Source organism: Aulonocara stuartgranti, assembly GCF_965226115.1.
Source record: "Aulonocara stuartgranti genome assembly, chromosome: 22".
Lineage (NCBI taxonomy): Eukaryota > Metazoa > Chordata > Actinopteri > Cichliformes > Cichlidae > Aulonocara > Aulonocara stuartgranti.
The window spans coordinates 2,765,371-2,783,971 of record NC_138957.1 but is presented as its reverse complement, the minus strand read 5'-3'; the positions used below and the strand labels follow the sequence as shown (position 1 = coordinate 2,783,971).

General features: G+C 39.1%; 1 protein-coding gene across 1 annotated transcript in view; it reads right to left on the bottom strand.

Annotated features, from left to right (window-relative positions):
• Positions 1–3,869: 3,869 nt before the first annotated feature.
• The window catches only part of nxph1 (neurexophilin 1), a 73,014-nt gene continuing 58,282 nt past the window's right edge, over positions 3,870–18,601 (bottom strand). Inside the window, exon 2 of the mRNA XM_082521171.1 lies at positions 3,870–5,885. Within this exon, the coding sequence (XP_082377297.1) occupies positions 5,130–5,885 (756 nt within the window). The 3' untranslated portion in view covers positions 3,870–5,129. The remainder of the gene's footprint in view (positions 5,886–18,601) is intronic.

Below are 18,601 nucleotides of genomic sequence, written 5' to 3'. Positions count from 1 at the left end.
ATAGTCAGAATTAATGAAAATAAAATCAGGAAATGTAACTAATCCCCACAGGGAAAATTCCTTTTTACCATGGGTCAAAATAAATTATATATAACCTAAAATGTAATAAAAGAATTTAAAACAACTAACAAATATTTTATGGTATCAAATGCAAAGAAAAACGGAGTAGAAAATGGCTCTCAAAGGAAAGCTGGGGCTCAGGAATTAGCATGAATTGTGTGTTTATGGAAAGGTCAAATGTCAGTGAGCGAGATAGTGTCCTAAATTGCCCCAGGATATAGTTACAGAGTGCTTAACGGACATAGAATAAATGGTTATGTGAATGTGTGGGTGAATAAGGATTATGATAGAAAGAGCTTTGAATTTGTATATAAGTACCTGTACATTTACAATAAAGTAACAGTAGCATAGTACCACAGAAAGCATATAGTTAGGGCTGGACCAGGTGACCCTGAATCCTCCCTTTGTTATGCTGCAATAGATGTAGGCTGCCGGGGGATTCCCATGATGCATTGAGTTTTTCCTTTCCAGTCACCTTTCTCACTCACTATGTATTAATAGACCTCTCTGCATTGAATCATATCTGTTATTAACCTCTGTCTCTCTTCCACAGCATGTCTTTATCCTGTCTTCCTTCTCTCACCCCAACCGGTCGCAGCAGATGGCCGCCCCTCCCTGAGCCTGGTTCTGCCGGAGGTTTCTTCCTGTTAAAAGGGAGTTTTTCCTTCCCACTGTCGCCAAAGTGCTTGCTCATAGGGGGTCATATGATTGTTGGGTTTTTCTCTGTATCTATGAAGCGCCTTGAGGCGACTTTTGTTGTGATTTGGCGCTATATAAATAAAATTGAATTGAATTGAATTGAAACTGAAAGACGTAACAACCTAACAACAAAAATGGAAGCACAGCTAGTAATTTTTCTTTTAAATAATTTTAAAAGAAAAACAAGGTGTTGCATGACAAAACTGAAGTAGTGGTAAACTTGTGAGATATAAGAGTGACTTATGACGATCACTTTAGGTGCATTTGTATGTAAGAGATCAGGCCATTAGGTGGGTTTTTAGTTTTATTTTTTTAAAGGCCTCCATATCATTATAATGCCTGTTAATTCTGAGAACAATTATAACAATTGTATTAAACAGCTTATACTGTTTTTTATTTTTATTTTCCTTAAGCAATTGTGCTTCATTAAAAAACTGATTAGTGTCTAGTGTCAGTTGGAATTAAGAAGTTCTGCTTTTTTATATATTTGCTTCTACACTGATGGTATTTCGTTTATACTCTCCCTTGCTTGTTAAAACTGAGGATTGAGGGTAAAGTTTTGGGAGGCAGCTTCTTAATGAGGACAGCTATAAAAGTACCCCACAGACCTCCAATGAAAACACAAACCTGGCATCCACTTTAATTACTGATAAATTGTGAGCCAGCAAAAGGCAATGGATTTCCCTTCCCTAGAGGCTCTAATCTGTTTAAAGCTGAGTACTGATCCTAACTGCCGAGTTGGAGGATTTGATAGCAGGTGCCACTGTGAAGTCCCACAACAGACGCTATCAGTCTTGCATCCCAATCTCCACATCTCCCGGGGACTGAATTACAAGCTTGCCTCTGTGTGTCCAAATTTCTGCCATGTCTGATCATTCAAATCTGCTTGATCACACATGGCACTAGATTAATTATAGTCAGGCACGCTGCTTATGTGTTCTTATGTTGTCCCTGTTAGTGTGAAGGAAATGTCGAGACAGACTGTTTACACATGCACTGTTTGTACACTGCACAAATGTGAAAATCCAAAGCTGTTTAATTTAGCACAGTGCACACTAAGTGCTTAATCAGTCATTTCTTTAGCCTCAGGAAAAACACAATATTGTATACTGCTCAAAAAACATATTAGTAAACCCATAAAGATAATTAATTGCTACTAAAGATTATTACCGTTAACTACTTCATTGCATTATAATACATAAAAACTGTCTTATTGCAGAGTGTCACGCTAAAGTGTAATAAGAATCTCTGCAGTTTCTTGTTACATTTTAACATGATAATCTCTGTAGTTTCCATTTTAATGTCAAATTCATAACAAATTATCTGCATTCGCTGATTGTGACACATTTGTCACACATTCTAGAAAACTGTCAGTATAACCTGTCATTCAGTATAATCTGGTTTCTGTTTTCAGATCTACATCCACCAACTAACTCTATTATAACAGATATGTATCATATGTATGTCGATAATTTACAGTCTGTCAGGGTCTCTGGGTCTTGGAACCAGGACAATGCATTTCTGTAAGGTTTTGTGATTCTTCATTTTTATATTAACATTTTGTAGGTTTCCTTTAAATTATATTCTATTCGTTGTCAATTTATATTCAACTTAATCAAGGTTTTGGAATATTTAATTATCATTTGTGCCCTGTCTCTGTGGCTGTCCCCTTGGATACAGCAGCTGTCCCAGCAACGCAGCCCAGATAAACATAGGTTCTCTCCATCACTCTACACCAACCAAGCAAAATCCAATGCTGAGTGAGAAGGACTTGTTGCCTCCTGCTCTCTTCAAGTCTGGGGGAAAAAAAAGACTATGCTGTGCCACAAAATCTGTAGAGACTAAGAATGATAGTTTTATTCCTGAGATGGCTGATTATAACACATTCTCTTCTGTCTCCATGCCAGACTTTGTTTTCAGTTTCTGAACCGGCCACTACTTGTTTAATTTCCAAGCCTGATAATAGGCCCTTTTCTGGGAGGCAGTGGGGGGTAGAGCTTACAACCCAGCGCGGCGGTGTGGGAAGCCAGATCGGGCGCCCCACTTCCAGCTCTCCTCTCTGCTCTCTCCTATCTTGTCCCTTTTGTCTTACTCCTCTCTATCATAAGAGAGAAGGCTCCAGGCATCATAAGGCTACATAAATGTTAAAGATGTAAGTATTATTTCTCAGTTGCAGTGAATAGATAGAAGAAAATAAACTATAGAAACTAAACAGAAGAAAGAGAAATAATAATTTAACATAAACCAGTGACACACTCCGGGGCCTGATCAACCCTGGCAAGGCCTCCTTGGATGAGGGTGTATAGTGATAATGGCCAAAACACCCAATGAATCCATTGGGCGTTTAACCGGAGCCTGAGCCTGTGGGTCCCACATCTGATCTGAACCAGCACCTGAGCATCCAGTGACAGTGGGTCTTGCTCCACTTGAGCCAGAGGAAAAACTGGAATTGCCATCAAGATCAGCCATCAGCCATGCTACCAGAGGTATTCCATCACTTCTATCGACGTTCTTTCGTCAACGGCCTCTGACAAAGGGTTGCTGTTGCCATCACTGGCCACCTACCAAGTGATCACAAACCTGTGAACCTGCTCCCTCACCTTCACAGGCTTCCTTGAGATTTGCACCAATGGACTCCCGGTCGGCCTTCAGAGTTGCACCATCTGTGCCGCTGATCTCCAGAGTCCTGCATTTGGGACTCACGCAGCAGCCATGACATAGTCCTATTAGTTATTCTAGAGGTGTTTAATATATGTGTGACCAAACCTCAATAAGCACACACATATGTATTTATGAGATACCACCAATTCATTTAAAATTACATTTTTTGTGCCTCTCACTGTTGCTCATGTTTTAGGCAACAAATCTTGTGTTAGATGGGGTAGGACTCATCACACAGATATCCAAGATAATGGAGAAACATATAACATCTCCTTAATGTTGTGAAAGCTTGAATTTTGAGTGAAACCTGAGTCTTTTCCTGTACTTTGTTGCAGTTCAGTTTATTATAATAAATTTTCCTTTGCCATTGTAGCCCATTGTCCTACAAAGATGGGTATGATGGTTTGCCACAAACCTTGAACAAATCATTACTGATTTAATTAACTCACACATACCAGAATTCAATTGATAAAATTTCTGATTTCTTTAATCCATCTTCATCCCCAAACCTTCCCCCAACCCAGTAAAGAAAATTTAAGTCAATACTTTTATTATATTTAGTCAGTTCTAAATCTTCTGTACATGATTTCTGTTTTCATGACATCCACACCTAGGGCTGCAACATCATTTTCTGTGTTAGAGGAACCAAGAACAAGCATAAATGGACTTTCAAGAGGACTTAGCAGAGGTGGTCAAAAACACAGCTCATGGGGCATATACAGAAGCAGCATAATTTGGATAAACTATGTACAATACAAACCATTCATACAAATTAAGCTCTAATATATAGAATTCAATACATTACATTTGCTATATTAATTGACAATGAACAAGTCTTATCCCCAAGAACCCACTGATCAGTCAGTTAATCCGGAATTTTGTCAGTTCAAAATATAGGCCAGTCATCTAACTGACTCAGTAGCTGGTTAAGTTCGTTATCGCAAAAAGCTCTCTGATGATGACCGAGGACTGATCATCTTACACTATCTGAAAGTCTGTTGTTAACAGGTTTTCTCAACTGACTGTAGAAGAAGCCAGCCTGGTAACCTCACTTATTAAACTACCTCACATTTCTAACAGCATCACACTCACATTTGAATCTTTGTTGTCATCCTCAGCCTCTTTTTCTAATAACATTTGAAGGATAGTTTTCATTCTTTTTAAACAAGGAGCTAATTTTTTTTCCATTATTCAGAATAAAACGCAGAGTGAAACTGGTACAGCAGGGGCAAACAGTCCATATACTATCAAGAGTTAATACACTGTATATTGAAATATGCTAAAAGAAAACAAGGTTATTAACATTCAGTTGGACTACAAGTGTGATGTAAAAATAACAACAAGAAAGAGCAGAGTTCAATAATGAACAATTCATACTAGTACTAACCCAAGATGACCCAAAGGCCATTGCTTTCGACAAAATTCAGCTGGAATAAATCATAATTAAGGGATAAAATTCTAACTGGTAATCCAAGGTTACTTTTAAGCAGTTTACAATTAGCACATTTTGTAAGAATTGAAAGTTGCTCTTTGCTCTTTCAGAAGATTGAACAGGGGAATCATTTGGGGAATCATTTGGGCATAGTTGACACTCTGATATGGACATGTTAAGGGACAGAAGGGCTAACATACAAATGTCTCTGGCCTGGATAGAAGTCCTAGTCTGTTCTCCACTCGACCACTATGTAGTTTGTGAGTGTATGGAAATGTCAGCCAGAGGGAAAGTAGGGAGTGTCACTGTGGTAGTTGTAGTCTGGACACACTTTCTGCACCAGTTTGTAGTCGGTGCTGTAGAAGGAAATGAAGATGCAGATGACTTTGAATGGTTTGGAGCAAAGCCAGGAGACATGGCTCTGAGTTTGCTCTTGGTAGCATGTCTTGGATGGGTCAAAGTTGCAGAGTGTGTTCTTGGCACCCTTCTCAACCTTCTCATATTCTATGCGACAGTTGAAGGACTTTGAGTCCTTGGCATCAATGACGGACTGCTGTGCTGCCACATCAAACTCAACTATCTTTGTTGGAGGGACCAAGCTAACAGACACATTGCCCTGCCCTGTGGAGTTGTGGCGAAAGTAGACACTGAAGGTGCCATTTCCATGATCTACAATCTTACCAGTGATTAGCAGGTTAAGTTTAACTGTCTTAATGTTTGAATGGAAGTCCCCCCAGCCAAACATCTTCTTAAACTTTCCTGTCTTGACCATAGGCCGCCGTTTAGCCCGTGGTCGTGAGTCCTGCAGGTCCGTGGAATTTCTCAGCCAATCCCAAAGATCCTGCTCCAAATAGGGCTCTGGAGTGTCATAGTGAAGATCCAAAGCTGTGCTGTTCTCCTTGCCTTGTAGAGTCTGTGATAGCAGCCTACTGATGGACATTTCCTTATTACTTTGTGTCCATATATGCTTAAGTGTGGATTTCAGATTTCCTGATTTGACAATGTCTGACTTTGAAGGATGAGCACTTGTAACCTGGGGAAGAGAGTAAAAAACATCTATTAGCTGAGAGTTTACATCAATATGAGGATGCTACGTTAGGATCTAGATATCTATGAAATGAGCAAATTGCAAATGAGAAAACATTCCTTTCACCAGGTGCATATCTACACCAGTTAGTCACAACGTTAAAAGTTTGAAAATTGAAAACGTGAAGAAAATATTCAAATTTAATGTTTTGTATTAAAACCTTGGACCCTGGTATTAATGTGGATGTTACTTTGACACATACCATCCAGAGAGTCCATACGCATCATAACACAACACCCAGAGGATCTTCTACCACACAACACCCTGTCCCTGCACCTTGGTCCTGGCTTGTAATGCCTGATGTGTCAGCGAGCTGTTCTGGCAGTACTCAGGGGATATACAAAATATTTGGCAGGATGTTTTAATTTTATGGCTGATCGATCTTCATGGTACTGTATGGAATGACATGCAGTGTTTACATGGAAGGTTTTGATGCATGCTCCATCATGTGCGTAAGGAAATCCCCAAAAAATTGTTTCTGTTCCCCTGGATAAACTGTACATTTGCTTAATGACTGAAAATGGCACCACTGATTAACAGAGGACTGTGGGGTCAGTTTCATGATCATATGCAAATTGTCATGGCTATTGATCAATGACCAAGAATACCATTCACATAGAGTTGGCGAATGGCTGCAGTCACAGCATTGTAAGATCCTTACAGACCAGGGAAGCAGAAGAACATCATATGAAAAAGGCTATGAGTAAATGTGGTTATCCCAGCTGGACATTTGTCAAAACTGGTAAGACACCTAAGGGTGCTCCAAGCGATCCAGGAGAGAAGGTCAACGGCTGCCCAGCCAAAACCCTTTATTGATCGCTTATGTGTCTGGTGTATCAGAACAGCTGAGATGCAGTTTCTCTAAACACAGCGTCTCTATAGATTTGAAACCCCCCAAAAACCCAGTGTAAAGTTCACCACAAGGATTGTGTCCCACTGGCAAATACTTTCTATGCCTCCTGTTTTTTAAAATGTGCAAAATGATGTTTCTTGAGGCAACTTTTTACAACTTGGCACTGTTAAAAAACAAATAAACAAACAAAAAAATCCTAAATTGTCAAACCTAAAAGTAGGCTACACATTTCATTTTTTACACCCGTGACACAACAGCCTATAGATAAAGCGTGGATGCTACATGCATATGTATTCTCATCATCACACAAAACCATCTAGAAGGTTTTACACACACTGTTAAAATAAGAATGCATCTGCACCGTAAAGATGTCCTCGACTGCCAGAAGGATGGAGATTTAAATCTGTATTATATATTAATTTTAAAGTAAACATCTAGCAATCCTTTTTTTATATGATTTATCTTTTGTTTTTGACAAATGTGAGTAATTTTTCTTCCCTTTCAAGCCTTTCCATGACTGACATGTACTATATACAGAGATCACATCTAACATAGTACTAAATAAATTACACTGAGAAATTGAGGTACAAAGTCTGTCTTTAATCAGCCAAGTCACTCCGGGTAAATAATGTGGTGATCCTCTCTCTTCTCTAATGACTTGAGGTTGACATTTGTATATTTTATTAAAACTGTTTTGTAGATTGTGGTACTGATGTTACATTTGCCAAATTGTAACACCAAATTCATTAAAAACTGACAATGAAAACACTGTTCAACCCTTCTGCTTTAAAATGAGCTGTCATACTAGAACCCACTTGTGTATGTAAGTGTGCTTATGATTAAAGTGACACTTTTTTTCAAATGGAAGAAACTTTTATTCCATCCATCCATTTTCTTGACCACATATCCAATTAAAGCCACAGGAAGACTGGACAGGGTGACAGCTAGGGCTGGGTATCGTCACTGATTCCTATAACTGATTCGATTCCGATTCACAAGATCCCGATTTGATTGGATTCGATTTTGCATTAGAACCCTGCGGTAGATCAAAAACTGAAGAAAGGTTTTATTAGAGACATAGCTTTTGTAATTTGGTATAATTTGTAAAAGTTTAAATTACACTGCACACAACGGTAGACTGGTGCGTAATAAGCAAGCAAATAATGCAGAGAACAGATTTTATTTATGCTTGTTCAGTGAATTTTGGTCAGAGGGTGATGAAAACTGCAGCTTCAGAATCTGTGAGATGTTGGCTTTTGCAAACATGCTGTCGGCGAACAGGGAGATCTGCACTATAGCAAGTTTAGATTCATCCAGCTACCCCAACATAAATGTGAACCATGGAGAATGCTAGAGTACCCACAGTGAACCTATGGGGACAGAAATAATATCGTTAGCTTCATAGCATAATTGCCTAAGTCATTTGACTAAGTCAATGACTTAGGCACTTATGCTATGAAGCTAACGATATGCAAGTTGCACACAGGAAGTCTGTATTTATTTAATTTTTTTAAACTTATATTCTTTGTTGAAAATCAAACATTTTAAAATGTAGAACACATTTCACAAGTTGATATAGTATTCATTCAATTCAACTCTCTTTAACGCAATAACAATTTAATTGAATTTTATTTAATTAATGGCAAATCAAAGCAACAGTCACTTCATGGTGCTTTATGCTGTAAGGTAAAGACCCCACAAAATAAGTAGTAAGTAATTAATAAATAATATTCAGGACCTTGCTATTGAAGAAAGTTATGGTTATGCCAATAATGTTTGTTTAAAATCCTACAATGTGGCTGAATTAAAGCAATTCTGCAACGATTTGGCCAAAATTCCTCCACAGCAATGCAAAAGCTTCATTATCAACGATCACAATCACAATCATCTTCTTCATCAAGCAGTTGATTGTAGTTTTAGCTTCAAAGTGTTGGATAACCAATGGTTAAGTTTAGGGAACAGTTACATTTGACATAGGGCCAGGTAGGTTTGGAAGGTTTTTTCCACTCAATTAGTGAAATCATGATTAAAAACCAGAGGTTTGTATTTACTTCAGATTTCAGGTTTGTTTGATGATCTGAAACATGTAAGTTTGACAAATATGCAAACATTAAAAATAAATAAGTGCCCAGAAAATATCCTGAAGAGTTTAGATACTTTTACAGAAAGGTATCTTAGTGTAAATGTGCATGTTGTTTAATTGTAACCCTAATGTTACCTTGAATTAACGGCAGTTAAAAAAAGCAATGATCATCATTGAATTCTTATAAGATACAAAAATAATAGTCATTAATTAATTTTTACCAACAAAAAATGAATAGTTAATGCAAACTTAAAAACATGAAGAGATCGTCCTCCTCTCTTTGTTTGTTTTTTTCTGCCTGCTTACAAGATGAAAATTGTTGCGTATCATACCAAATTGAAAATAATCAAGATAAAAGCAAAGCTTGGAATAAAAAGAGACCCAAAAAGTCCTAGCTTTGAAAAGACATTCATTGTTTCCAGATCTAACTTAGTAAATCCTGCTCTTGCTCTTGACGAAGGCGGTCACACTTTTCTCCTCTCCTCCTCCTCCTCTCCCTTAGCTTCCCTGCTTAGCTTCTTATGTCCTTGTCTAGTCTTGTGTTTTTTGTATTACTTTTCCCTGGAACACTCTCTCACAGTCTGTTCTCTAAAACCTAAAAGAGGAATTATGGATTGGATCAACTGGTCCCTAAATGCAATTGACACCCCTTTCTCAATGAGAAGTTTGGGCTCGGGTGAGCCTGAGTGCTGAAGATATCTACCTATTCGGAACCATGATAACAGGGTTCTGGCTGATCGGAGCTGGCTTGGCCCTGACTTATCGAAGAATTTAGAAAGCGGAACCGGCTGTTCAAACCCCCACAAGGCTGCCCACTGGGATTGAAACGATGGGAGAGGCGTGAGTTTCTCAAAATGGGCTCATTGAGTGCAGCACGGATAAGATCTTGGAGAGGCTACGGCTGCTGTGAATACTCAGAATAAGATCTCTGACTGCAGACTGGATTACATCTCGGAAGGGCTAGCTCAGAATAACATCTCTCAACGCAAATTGGATGACATCTCGGGGAGGCACACTGCCGTGAGTTCTCAGAATCGGCTCCTCGAGCACAAGAAATGACAACATCACAGAACGCTAGTATGGCGAAGCTCACGGCTCTCCAACGGGAGATTGAGAGACCAGTGTTGGACTGTAGAACTGCTTTGAAATTCATATGAGCTGTTCGCACTAAAGTAAAAAGCACCATCACTTCATGCGGATACCCTTTCGGCGCCAGCTGCGGTCTCAAGGCTGGAGCTGAACAACAACACCCTGATAACGACTGTGTTTAGTCTGTTCCTTCCCATTCCATGCAAGGCCACCTGGGTTGGCTGGAAAACTGTTTACTTAGCCTAGCAGGGCGAAGGACACTGTCTCAGCTGAACTCTGGACACGCACACACATACATATACACTGATATGCACACACTCATCCCCCCTCCCTTTCCAAACGCCTTCGACGCTTATTCCCTTCCGATGCTGACGGTGGATCAAGGAGACCAGTGCACGCAGCCCCGGATGTACTGTCTAATTCGGCTGTCTCTCACCCTTTACCCACCCCTGTTGCTTGTCATGTGTTTCTTTGGTGTATTAAGAGTTTTTTCATGTGCAGAGGTGTTTTTTTCTGTTCTCAAACTGATCTCCCTGTTGGAGCTCAGTCTGGGGGGAGTTATTTTTTCTCCTTATCTTTCCTCCAAATTTTTCATTGTTATACCTCTCTGACCTGTCTTCCCCATGTGATGTTTTGTGTAATGTATGTATGGTCGGAGGGTAAGATGGCGCCGCCATTGCGTACAATAGGTCGGCAGCCTTATGAAATTTCCCTTTGTGGGACTAATAAAGGTATATCAAATCAAATCTAAATACCATCTCACCAGGGGCGATTTTAGCCCAATGAATCAAAATTAATCAAAGAGTTCTCACTTTTTTGACAATATTTGCTGTTTGTGTAAACACTACTAAAAATATAAAAAACATACAGTACTTAATTGAGACATAACATTTTAACAACAAAAGCATAGATACCCCCCTCCCAAAATGGTTTGTTCCAGCTCGCCTCTCCCCTACTCTGGCTCTAGCGCCATTTCTGCCAGAGCGATGGTAAATGGTAAATGGCCTGTATTTGTATAGCGCTTTAGTCATATGGACCCCAAAGCGCTTTACACTACATTCAGTCATCCACCCATTCACACACTGGTGATGTCAAGCTACATTGTAGCCACAGCTGCCCCTAACCCTAACCCTAACCCTAATGGCAAAGTTCAGAAAAGAGTATCTAAGCTTAAGAAATTAAATATGTTGTAATTAAAACCCTTGAGCATTATAATAATTATAATAATAATAAGCTGGCCAAAGGAGAAGATGGAAGCCCCTGACATCAAGACAAGGAAACTCCTGACTATACATAGAGGGTTTCACCCCAAGTCCAGCACCCTGAGACTGTACGCTAAGCGGAAGAAAGGAGGCTGGGGACTGGTGAGTGTCAGAACCACAGACCAGGATGACACAATGAACACTCTCGAGTACATCAGGAAGAATGCCAGAACTGATTGTGTACTTAGTGAATGCCTCAGGTAGCAGAAGCCCAAGAAAGAGGGCAAGAGGAAGAACCATCACTAAAGGACAGGCCCGGTACTGTGTATATATCCAGTAGATAGAGGAAGCAGCTGACATCTAGAAATCCTACCAGTGGTTTGACTAGGTTGGTCTGAAAGACAGCACAGAGGCACTAATCATGGCAGCACAGGAACAAGCTCTGAGCACAAGATCCATAGAGGCTGGGGTCTATCACACCAGGCAAGAACCCAGGTACAGGATGTGTAAAGATTCCCAAGACGCTAGCAGGCAGGGCATACATGGAACGCCAGAACCAAGTGGCATAGTATACAGAAACATCTGTGTGAGTATGGAAATACCGAGGGCAAAATAGGGAAAGCTCCCTAGGGCGGTCGAGAATGACTGAGGCTAAGACCCTGTTGGACTTACAGATACAGAGGGGCGCAAGAGGGAATTTTTTTTAATATATGTAACATTTTGTATGTGAAGTGGATGTTGTGTGATTACAAGAATTGTCAAAAACAAACAAACAAACAAACATATTTTATTAATATTCAGAGATGGGCAGTAACATGTTACAATTACTGTATTGCTGTAATCTGATTACTTTTTTCAAGTAACGAGTAAACTAAGGGATTACGATTGCAAAAAAAAGTAATTCGATTACACTTACTTTCCCCTTAAGCACGCTGCATTACTGCGTTACTAAACTGTGATTTTGTTTGAGAGAGTGTCTCATGACAATGACGCAAGCGTGTGCGACGGCTGTGGAAGCACGTATGTAAATCAACAATAGAAAACATGGAGCGAGGGATGGAGTACGATCGTGCATCATTTAATACTTGGAAATACCGACATTACTTTGAATTTGACTTTTTCAAAAGCGACAAAAACATAAGCATACGTTGTACACTCTGCATAGGAAGAAAACTTCCACATCAAAAAATTCCGCTTCCAACTTGAGCAAGCACCTAGCACAAGAATGTTAAATTGACAGAAAACCCCCAGGATCCCCCCACTGAAATGACCGCTGTGGCTCAGATGGACCCACTCCTGCTAAACAGATTAAACTAGACATAAGAGCGACAGGACTTAGTGCCGCTGAACTGAAGAAGCTCGTTGCTGCCTATATCGTCGAGAACATGTTGCCTATTTCCACTGTAGACTCTGAATCATTCCGAAGCATTGTAGGAAAAATACCAACTAAAAGTGGTGTCAAGCTGCCCCAGAGAAAGTCATTTGTAGGATACCTTGAGAGAGAATATGACAAAATGAACTCTACAGGCCGATCTCAAATCTCCCGTTTTTAAGTAAGATCATTGAAAAAGCAGTTTCTCAACAGCTCAGTTACTTCTTAAAACAGAATAATTGCTACGATGCCTTCCAGTCAGGTTTTAGACAGAACCACAGCACTGAAACCGCTCTGACCAAAGTGTTTAATGACATATGTCTGAATACAGACAGTGGAAAAATGTCAGTCCTAGTTTTACTGGATCTCAGTGCAGCATTTGATACAGTTGACCACAACATATTACTCAAACGACTGGAGAACTGGACAGGTCTTTCAGGAACTGTACTAAACTGGTTCAAAACATATGTAGAAAACAGGAAATACTTTGTATCAATAGGTAACTTCACATCTGAGCAGACAAGTATCACATGTGGAGTTCCCCAAGGTTCCATCTTGGGACCCCTTCTGTTTAACATCTACATGCTCCCACTGGCACAGATTATAAACAACAACAAAATAAACTATCACAGCTATGCAGATGACACACAAATATATATCACAATGTCACCAGGAGACCGAGGCCCTGTACAGGCTCTTGGTAAATGCATTGAGGAAATCAATGACTGGTTGTGCCACAATTTTCTCCAGCTAAACAAAAACAAAACTGAGGTAATAGTCTTTGGCGCCAAAGAAAAACGATTACAGGTCACCAGAGAACTTCAATCTATACATCTAAAAACCACAAACCAGGCGAGAAATTTGGGTGTAGTGATGGATGCAGACCTAAACTTAGAAAAACACATTAAGACAATAACAAAGTCAGCTTACTATCACCTCAAGAATATATCAAGGATAAAAGATCTGATGTCTCAACAGGACCTGGAAAAACTAGTCCATGCATTCATCTTTAGTAGGCTTGATTACTGTAACAGCATCTTTACAGGTCTACCTAAAAAATCAGTCAGACAACTACAGCTCATTCAGAACTCTGCTGCTCGAGTCCTCACTAAGACCAAAAAAGTGGACCACATCAGTCCAGCTCTGAGGTCCTTACACTGGCTGCCTGTCCGTCAGAGGATAGACTTTAAAGTTCTGATGCTGGCCTATAAAGCTCTGAATGGTTTAGGACCAAAATACATCAATGACCTCCTGACCCAGTATGAACCATCCAGATCCCTCAGGTCATCTGGATCCGGTCTTTTATCAGTTCCCAGAGTCAGAACCAGACACGGAGAAGCTGCATTCAGCTTTTATGCTCCTTATATCTGGAACAAACTCCCAGAAAGCCTCAGATCAGCTGAAACACTCAGTTTATTTAAATCCAGGTTGAAGACTCACCTGTTCTCAGCTGCATTTGAATAAAGCACCAAATCCACACTTTAAGCTTAAATTTCAAAACTTACATTTAACTACTGATTTTATCTACTGTTCTGATTTTATCTGTTTTGATTTTATATACTGTTGTTTGTTTGTTTGTTTGTTTGTTAATTAGTTAGTTAGTTTATTTGCTTGTTTTATTCAATTTTAAATCATGCTTTTTATTTGTTCTTGTTTCTAATGTCTCTGTAAAGCACTTTGAATCACCTTGTTGTTGAATTGTGCTATACAAATAAACTTGCCTTGCCTTGCCTCTAACTTAAAGGCTACACTCGAAGAGGCAGAGTTTGTTTCCACTACTGCTGACATCTGGACGGTAAATAATAAAAGCTTTATGGGTGTAACAGTTCACTGGATTAATTCCACATTACAATGCAACAAGGCCGCCCTAGCATGCAAGAGAATTAAAGGCAGCCATATCTATGATGTAATCGGAGCAGAGATTGAAGAAATCCATTCATCATATGGACTACAAGACAAAGTTGTTGCCACTGTAATGGATAATGCATCTAATTTTCCTAAAGCATTCAGAGTATATCAGCCCTGTCATTTGGAGTCTGAATCTGAAAATGAAGAAGGTGATGACGAGGAACCGACCTTTACTGATGTCATAGAAGCTCTTTCAACCACATCTGGTGATGCACAGTTTAGCCTCCCTCAACACTACAGATGTGCATCGCACACAATTAACTTGATTTCAACAAGCGATGTTGACAAACATCTAAATTCCTGTGCAGACACCAAGGCTGCATATAGGAGTAGCATTGCAAAATGTTCTGCTCTTTGGACTAAAGGAAGTCGATCAACATTAGCCTCTGAACAGGTGGAGGAAGTCAGCCAGAGGAAACCTAATGGTACTGACATCCACAAGGTGGAATTACCTGTATGAGGCCATTTCTAGAATCATCACAATTCCCTTAAATGAACTTAATCCCCTCTGTGTAAAACTGGGAATCAAGTGCCTTAATGAAAGGGAGTACCAGTTCTTGAAAGAGTACTGTGCTGTGATGAAGCCCCTGACAGTGGCTCTGGACATCTTACAAAGGGATGAGTGCACCTATGGGGCTTTACTACCAACACTCACAAGCCTGATGTCAAAGACGCTTGCCCTGAAAGATGACCTCTCTAGATGACCTCTCTAGAAAGACCTCTGTAAAGGTAAGATTATTATTGGATAATTGCTTTGGGTGGATTTGTTAAACTTATTATACGCTTCACAGTGGGTGGATGTTATACGTAGCTTTAAGCAGCGTGTACAATTATTAAAATGATAGAATAAAAGACCAAGTATTCACCCCTTGTTAAATATCAGGGATATTGATCATCATTGATTATGAATATTAATCATAATATCAACAAAACCAAAATTAAATCTCATACAGTATTGATAATAGAAAATATAGATGGTTTAGGGCAGTAAAGCCCACAAAATAATGACAATAGGTAATTATATAGTAAAATAATTTTATTCTTAGATGCATCATATTGTATGTTACAGGCCCTCAAGACTTGATGCTGTTCTGGACAGCCAAGAAGGACTTCTCGCAGCGGCCACTTGTCCCAAGTTTAAACTTTGTTGGTTGAGAGATGAGTGTAGGAGAGTATGTGAAGGAGCTCCTGATAACAGAGTGTCGTAAAGCTGCTCCTGCAACTGACAACACTAATGTGTCCCAAATGCCAGCCAGCCAAATGCTTTTTCTCAGCAGAAAAAGAAGTAACCGACTATTTAAGGTCAGACTATGAGCTTGAGATTCTGAATCAGTTTCCAAATCTCAAAAAGATGTACATGAAATACAACAGGCCAACTCCATCCAGTGCACCAGTGGAACGGCTGTTCAGTTTAGGTGGATTGGTGCTTTCCCCAAAAGGAACAGACTGTCTGATAGAAGGTTTGAGAAGCTTCTGCTGATGCGATATAACCACTGTTTCAGTCCAAAAGAAAACAATAAAACATCGGTCTTTTTCAGGGTTGCCACAAAATGAGACTGGATTAACAGCCTATATGTAGCATGCAATAGCATTTTCTGTTTTGGTAATCTCATTATTACTCCTCTCTGCACTTTACCAACTGTTAAAAGATGTTATTGTTAATTTTATTTATTTATTTTTTTTGTTGTATTTATGTGAAAGGATGTGTGTGTATACACAAAAAATAATTTTATGTTATATACTGGAATATGCAGAAATACAGTTTAAGCCTTTATTTTCTTAAAATATGGTGTAATGTGCAGAAATATGTTTAAATGTTAAGCAAATTTATTAAAGTCAAAGATTGTTGAATTTAATTTTTTTTTTTTGGATGCAATGTTTATTAAGTTAAGATTAAAAGTAATAAACTAATTTTTAAAAAGACACTTTTCAATTTGATTCACTTTTATATGTTGGATTATGCAAAAAAATAGAATTGGGCCAAAAGGTCTATTGGTTTGTGACGCATTCAGGTTGTGTATCATGTTTTTGAAAAGTGACTAAGTAACTAAGTAACTAATTACTTTTGAAAATAAGTTGCCCCAGTATAATGTGAATTACCCATAATTTCCTTTTTGACAAAGAATATAGTTAGGGTTGGATCAGGTGTCACTGAATTCCCCCTTAGTTACACTGTAATAGGTCAAGGTAGCTGGGGGCTTCCCATGATGATGATTTCTTCTTCATTCACCTTTTTTTTCACACACTGTTTATACGCCACTCTGCATTTAATCACTAGTTATTATTAATCTCTAGTTCTCTTCCACTCTTCCTTTGTTTGTCATATCTTCCTCCCCCTTACTCCAACCAGTCACAGCAGATGACCACCCCTCCCTGAGTCTAGCTGTTTTTGTTAAAAGGGATTTTTTCTTTCCCGAGTTTGCTAAAGCATTTTCTCATAGGAGACAATGTATTGATTTAACTTACAATCTAAAGCACCTTTGTCATGTGGAGTCTACAGTTTTCATGATTTTCTCCACAAGTCACCACTTCCTCCCCACTTGGCTCCACCTCCCCAAACACTCAGTCTTTATTCATTCGCCTGAGCCTGCTTCCTGGGTCTGTATTAGACAGCATTATGACAGCCTTAAGGCAACAGTTGTATTGATTTAGTGCTATACTGCGGGAAAAATAGGTATTGAACACATCACTAAAAGAACATGTCACCAATTTTCTAAGTAAATATATTTCTAAAGGTGCGATAAAATTCTCACTAGATGTAACAACCCATCCAACCCACACATGCCAAGAAGTCAAAGCACTGATGTCCATAAATTATAAGTAATAATAAGGCGTGACCAAGGAATAAAATATTGAACACATGAAGTGAAAAGGGGGTGCATTTAAAGCTGGCTGATCAACATTTAGACAAGCTTGTGAAATACTGGGACAATATAGTCTGTTCAGATGAGGCCAGAATTGAACTGTTTTGATGCCTTAATACACACCGTGTTTGGATTTTAAAAGTCACTGCACATCAACCCAAAAACACCATACCAACTGTGAAGTTTGGAGGTGGAAACATCATGGTATTAGGCAAGGCAAGGCAAGGCAAATTTATTTGTATAGCACAATTCAACAACAAGGTGATTCAAAGTGCTTTACAGAGACATTAGAAACAAAAACAAATAAAAAGCATGATTTAAAATTGATTAAAACAAGCAAACAAACAAACTAACTAAACACACACATATTAGGCGATTTTTCTGCAAATGGCACACTTCATATAAGGAAGAATGTATGGAAAAATGTATCGAGACATTCCTGTCTCAAAACCTGCCGCCATCTAACAGGATGATGAAGATGAAATTAGGATGGATGTTTCAGCAAGACTGTCACATGCCATGATACACAGCACTTTGTTTTTCTGTTGCTCTTGTCTTTCAGGTGTCAAGCCTCCACCTATTGGCCCATTCAAAGATAATTGGCATATGCCTATTGGCTAATCTGGGCACAGTAGCCCAGCGGTCCCCAACCTTTTTTTGCCATGGACCGGTTTATGTCCGACAATACTTTCACGACCGGCCTTTAAGTTGTCGCGGAAAAATACAACAAATAAAACCTGTAAAGGTACCAAAAAAAGTAAGATTTATTCATAACACACAGGAAAAGACCCAGGGAAACTGAGTTAACAATAAAAACTATTAAAAATAATGATAAAAATCAATAAAACCCTTGAAAACTACACATTTCACGCCCGAACCTCAACTCTTGTTGGTACCAAACGACCAGTACCGGTCCGTGGCCCAGGGGTTGGGGACGGCTGCAGACCAATCGCTTGCCAGGGATCATTACAAAAGAGCAGCTTCCTGGCCAGCTTCTGATGTTCTCTAAACGTTTGTTTGTAGGCTTATGTGTATGTGAGTGTTTTGGTGGGAGGCTGGACAGGTAAGATTGGGGTACCCCATACACTTGCAACTGGGCATTTATTGTTAAAAACACTAGGTTATACGCTTGATGCCACTTTTGTATGTTTTGACTGACCTTTTTTTGTCAAGCAGCTAGACAGACCTTTTGTTTTGTGTATTGTTTTATTTAGACCTTAGGAAAGAAGTCAGCCTCTTTTTGTTTTCTTAATTTAATTTCTTAATTTTGATTTGTTTGAGTTTATGATTG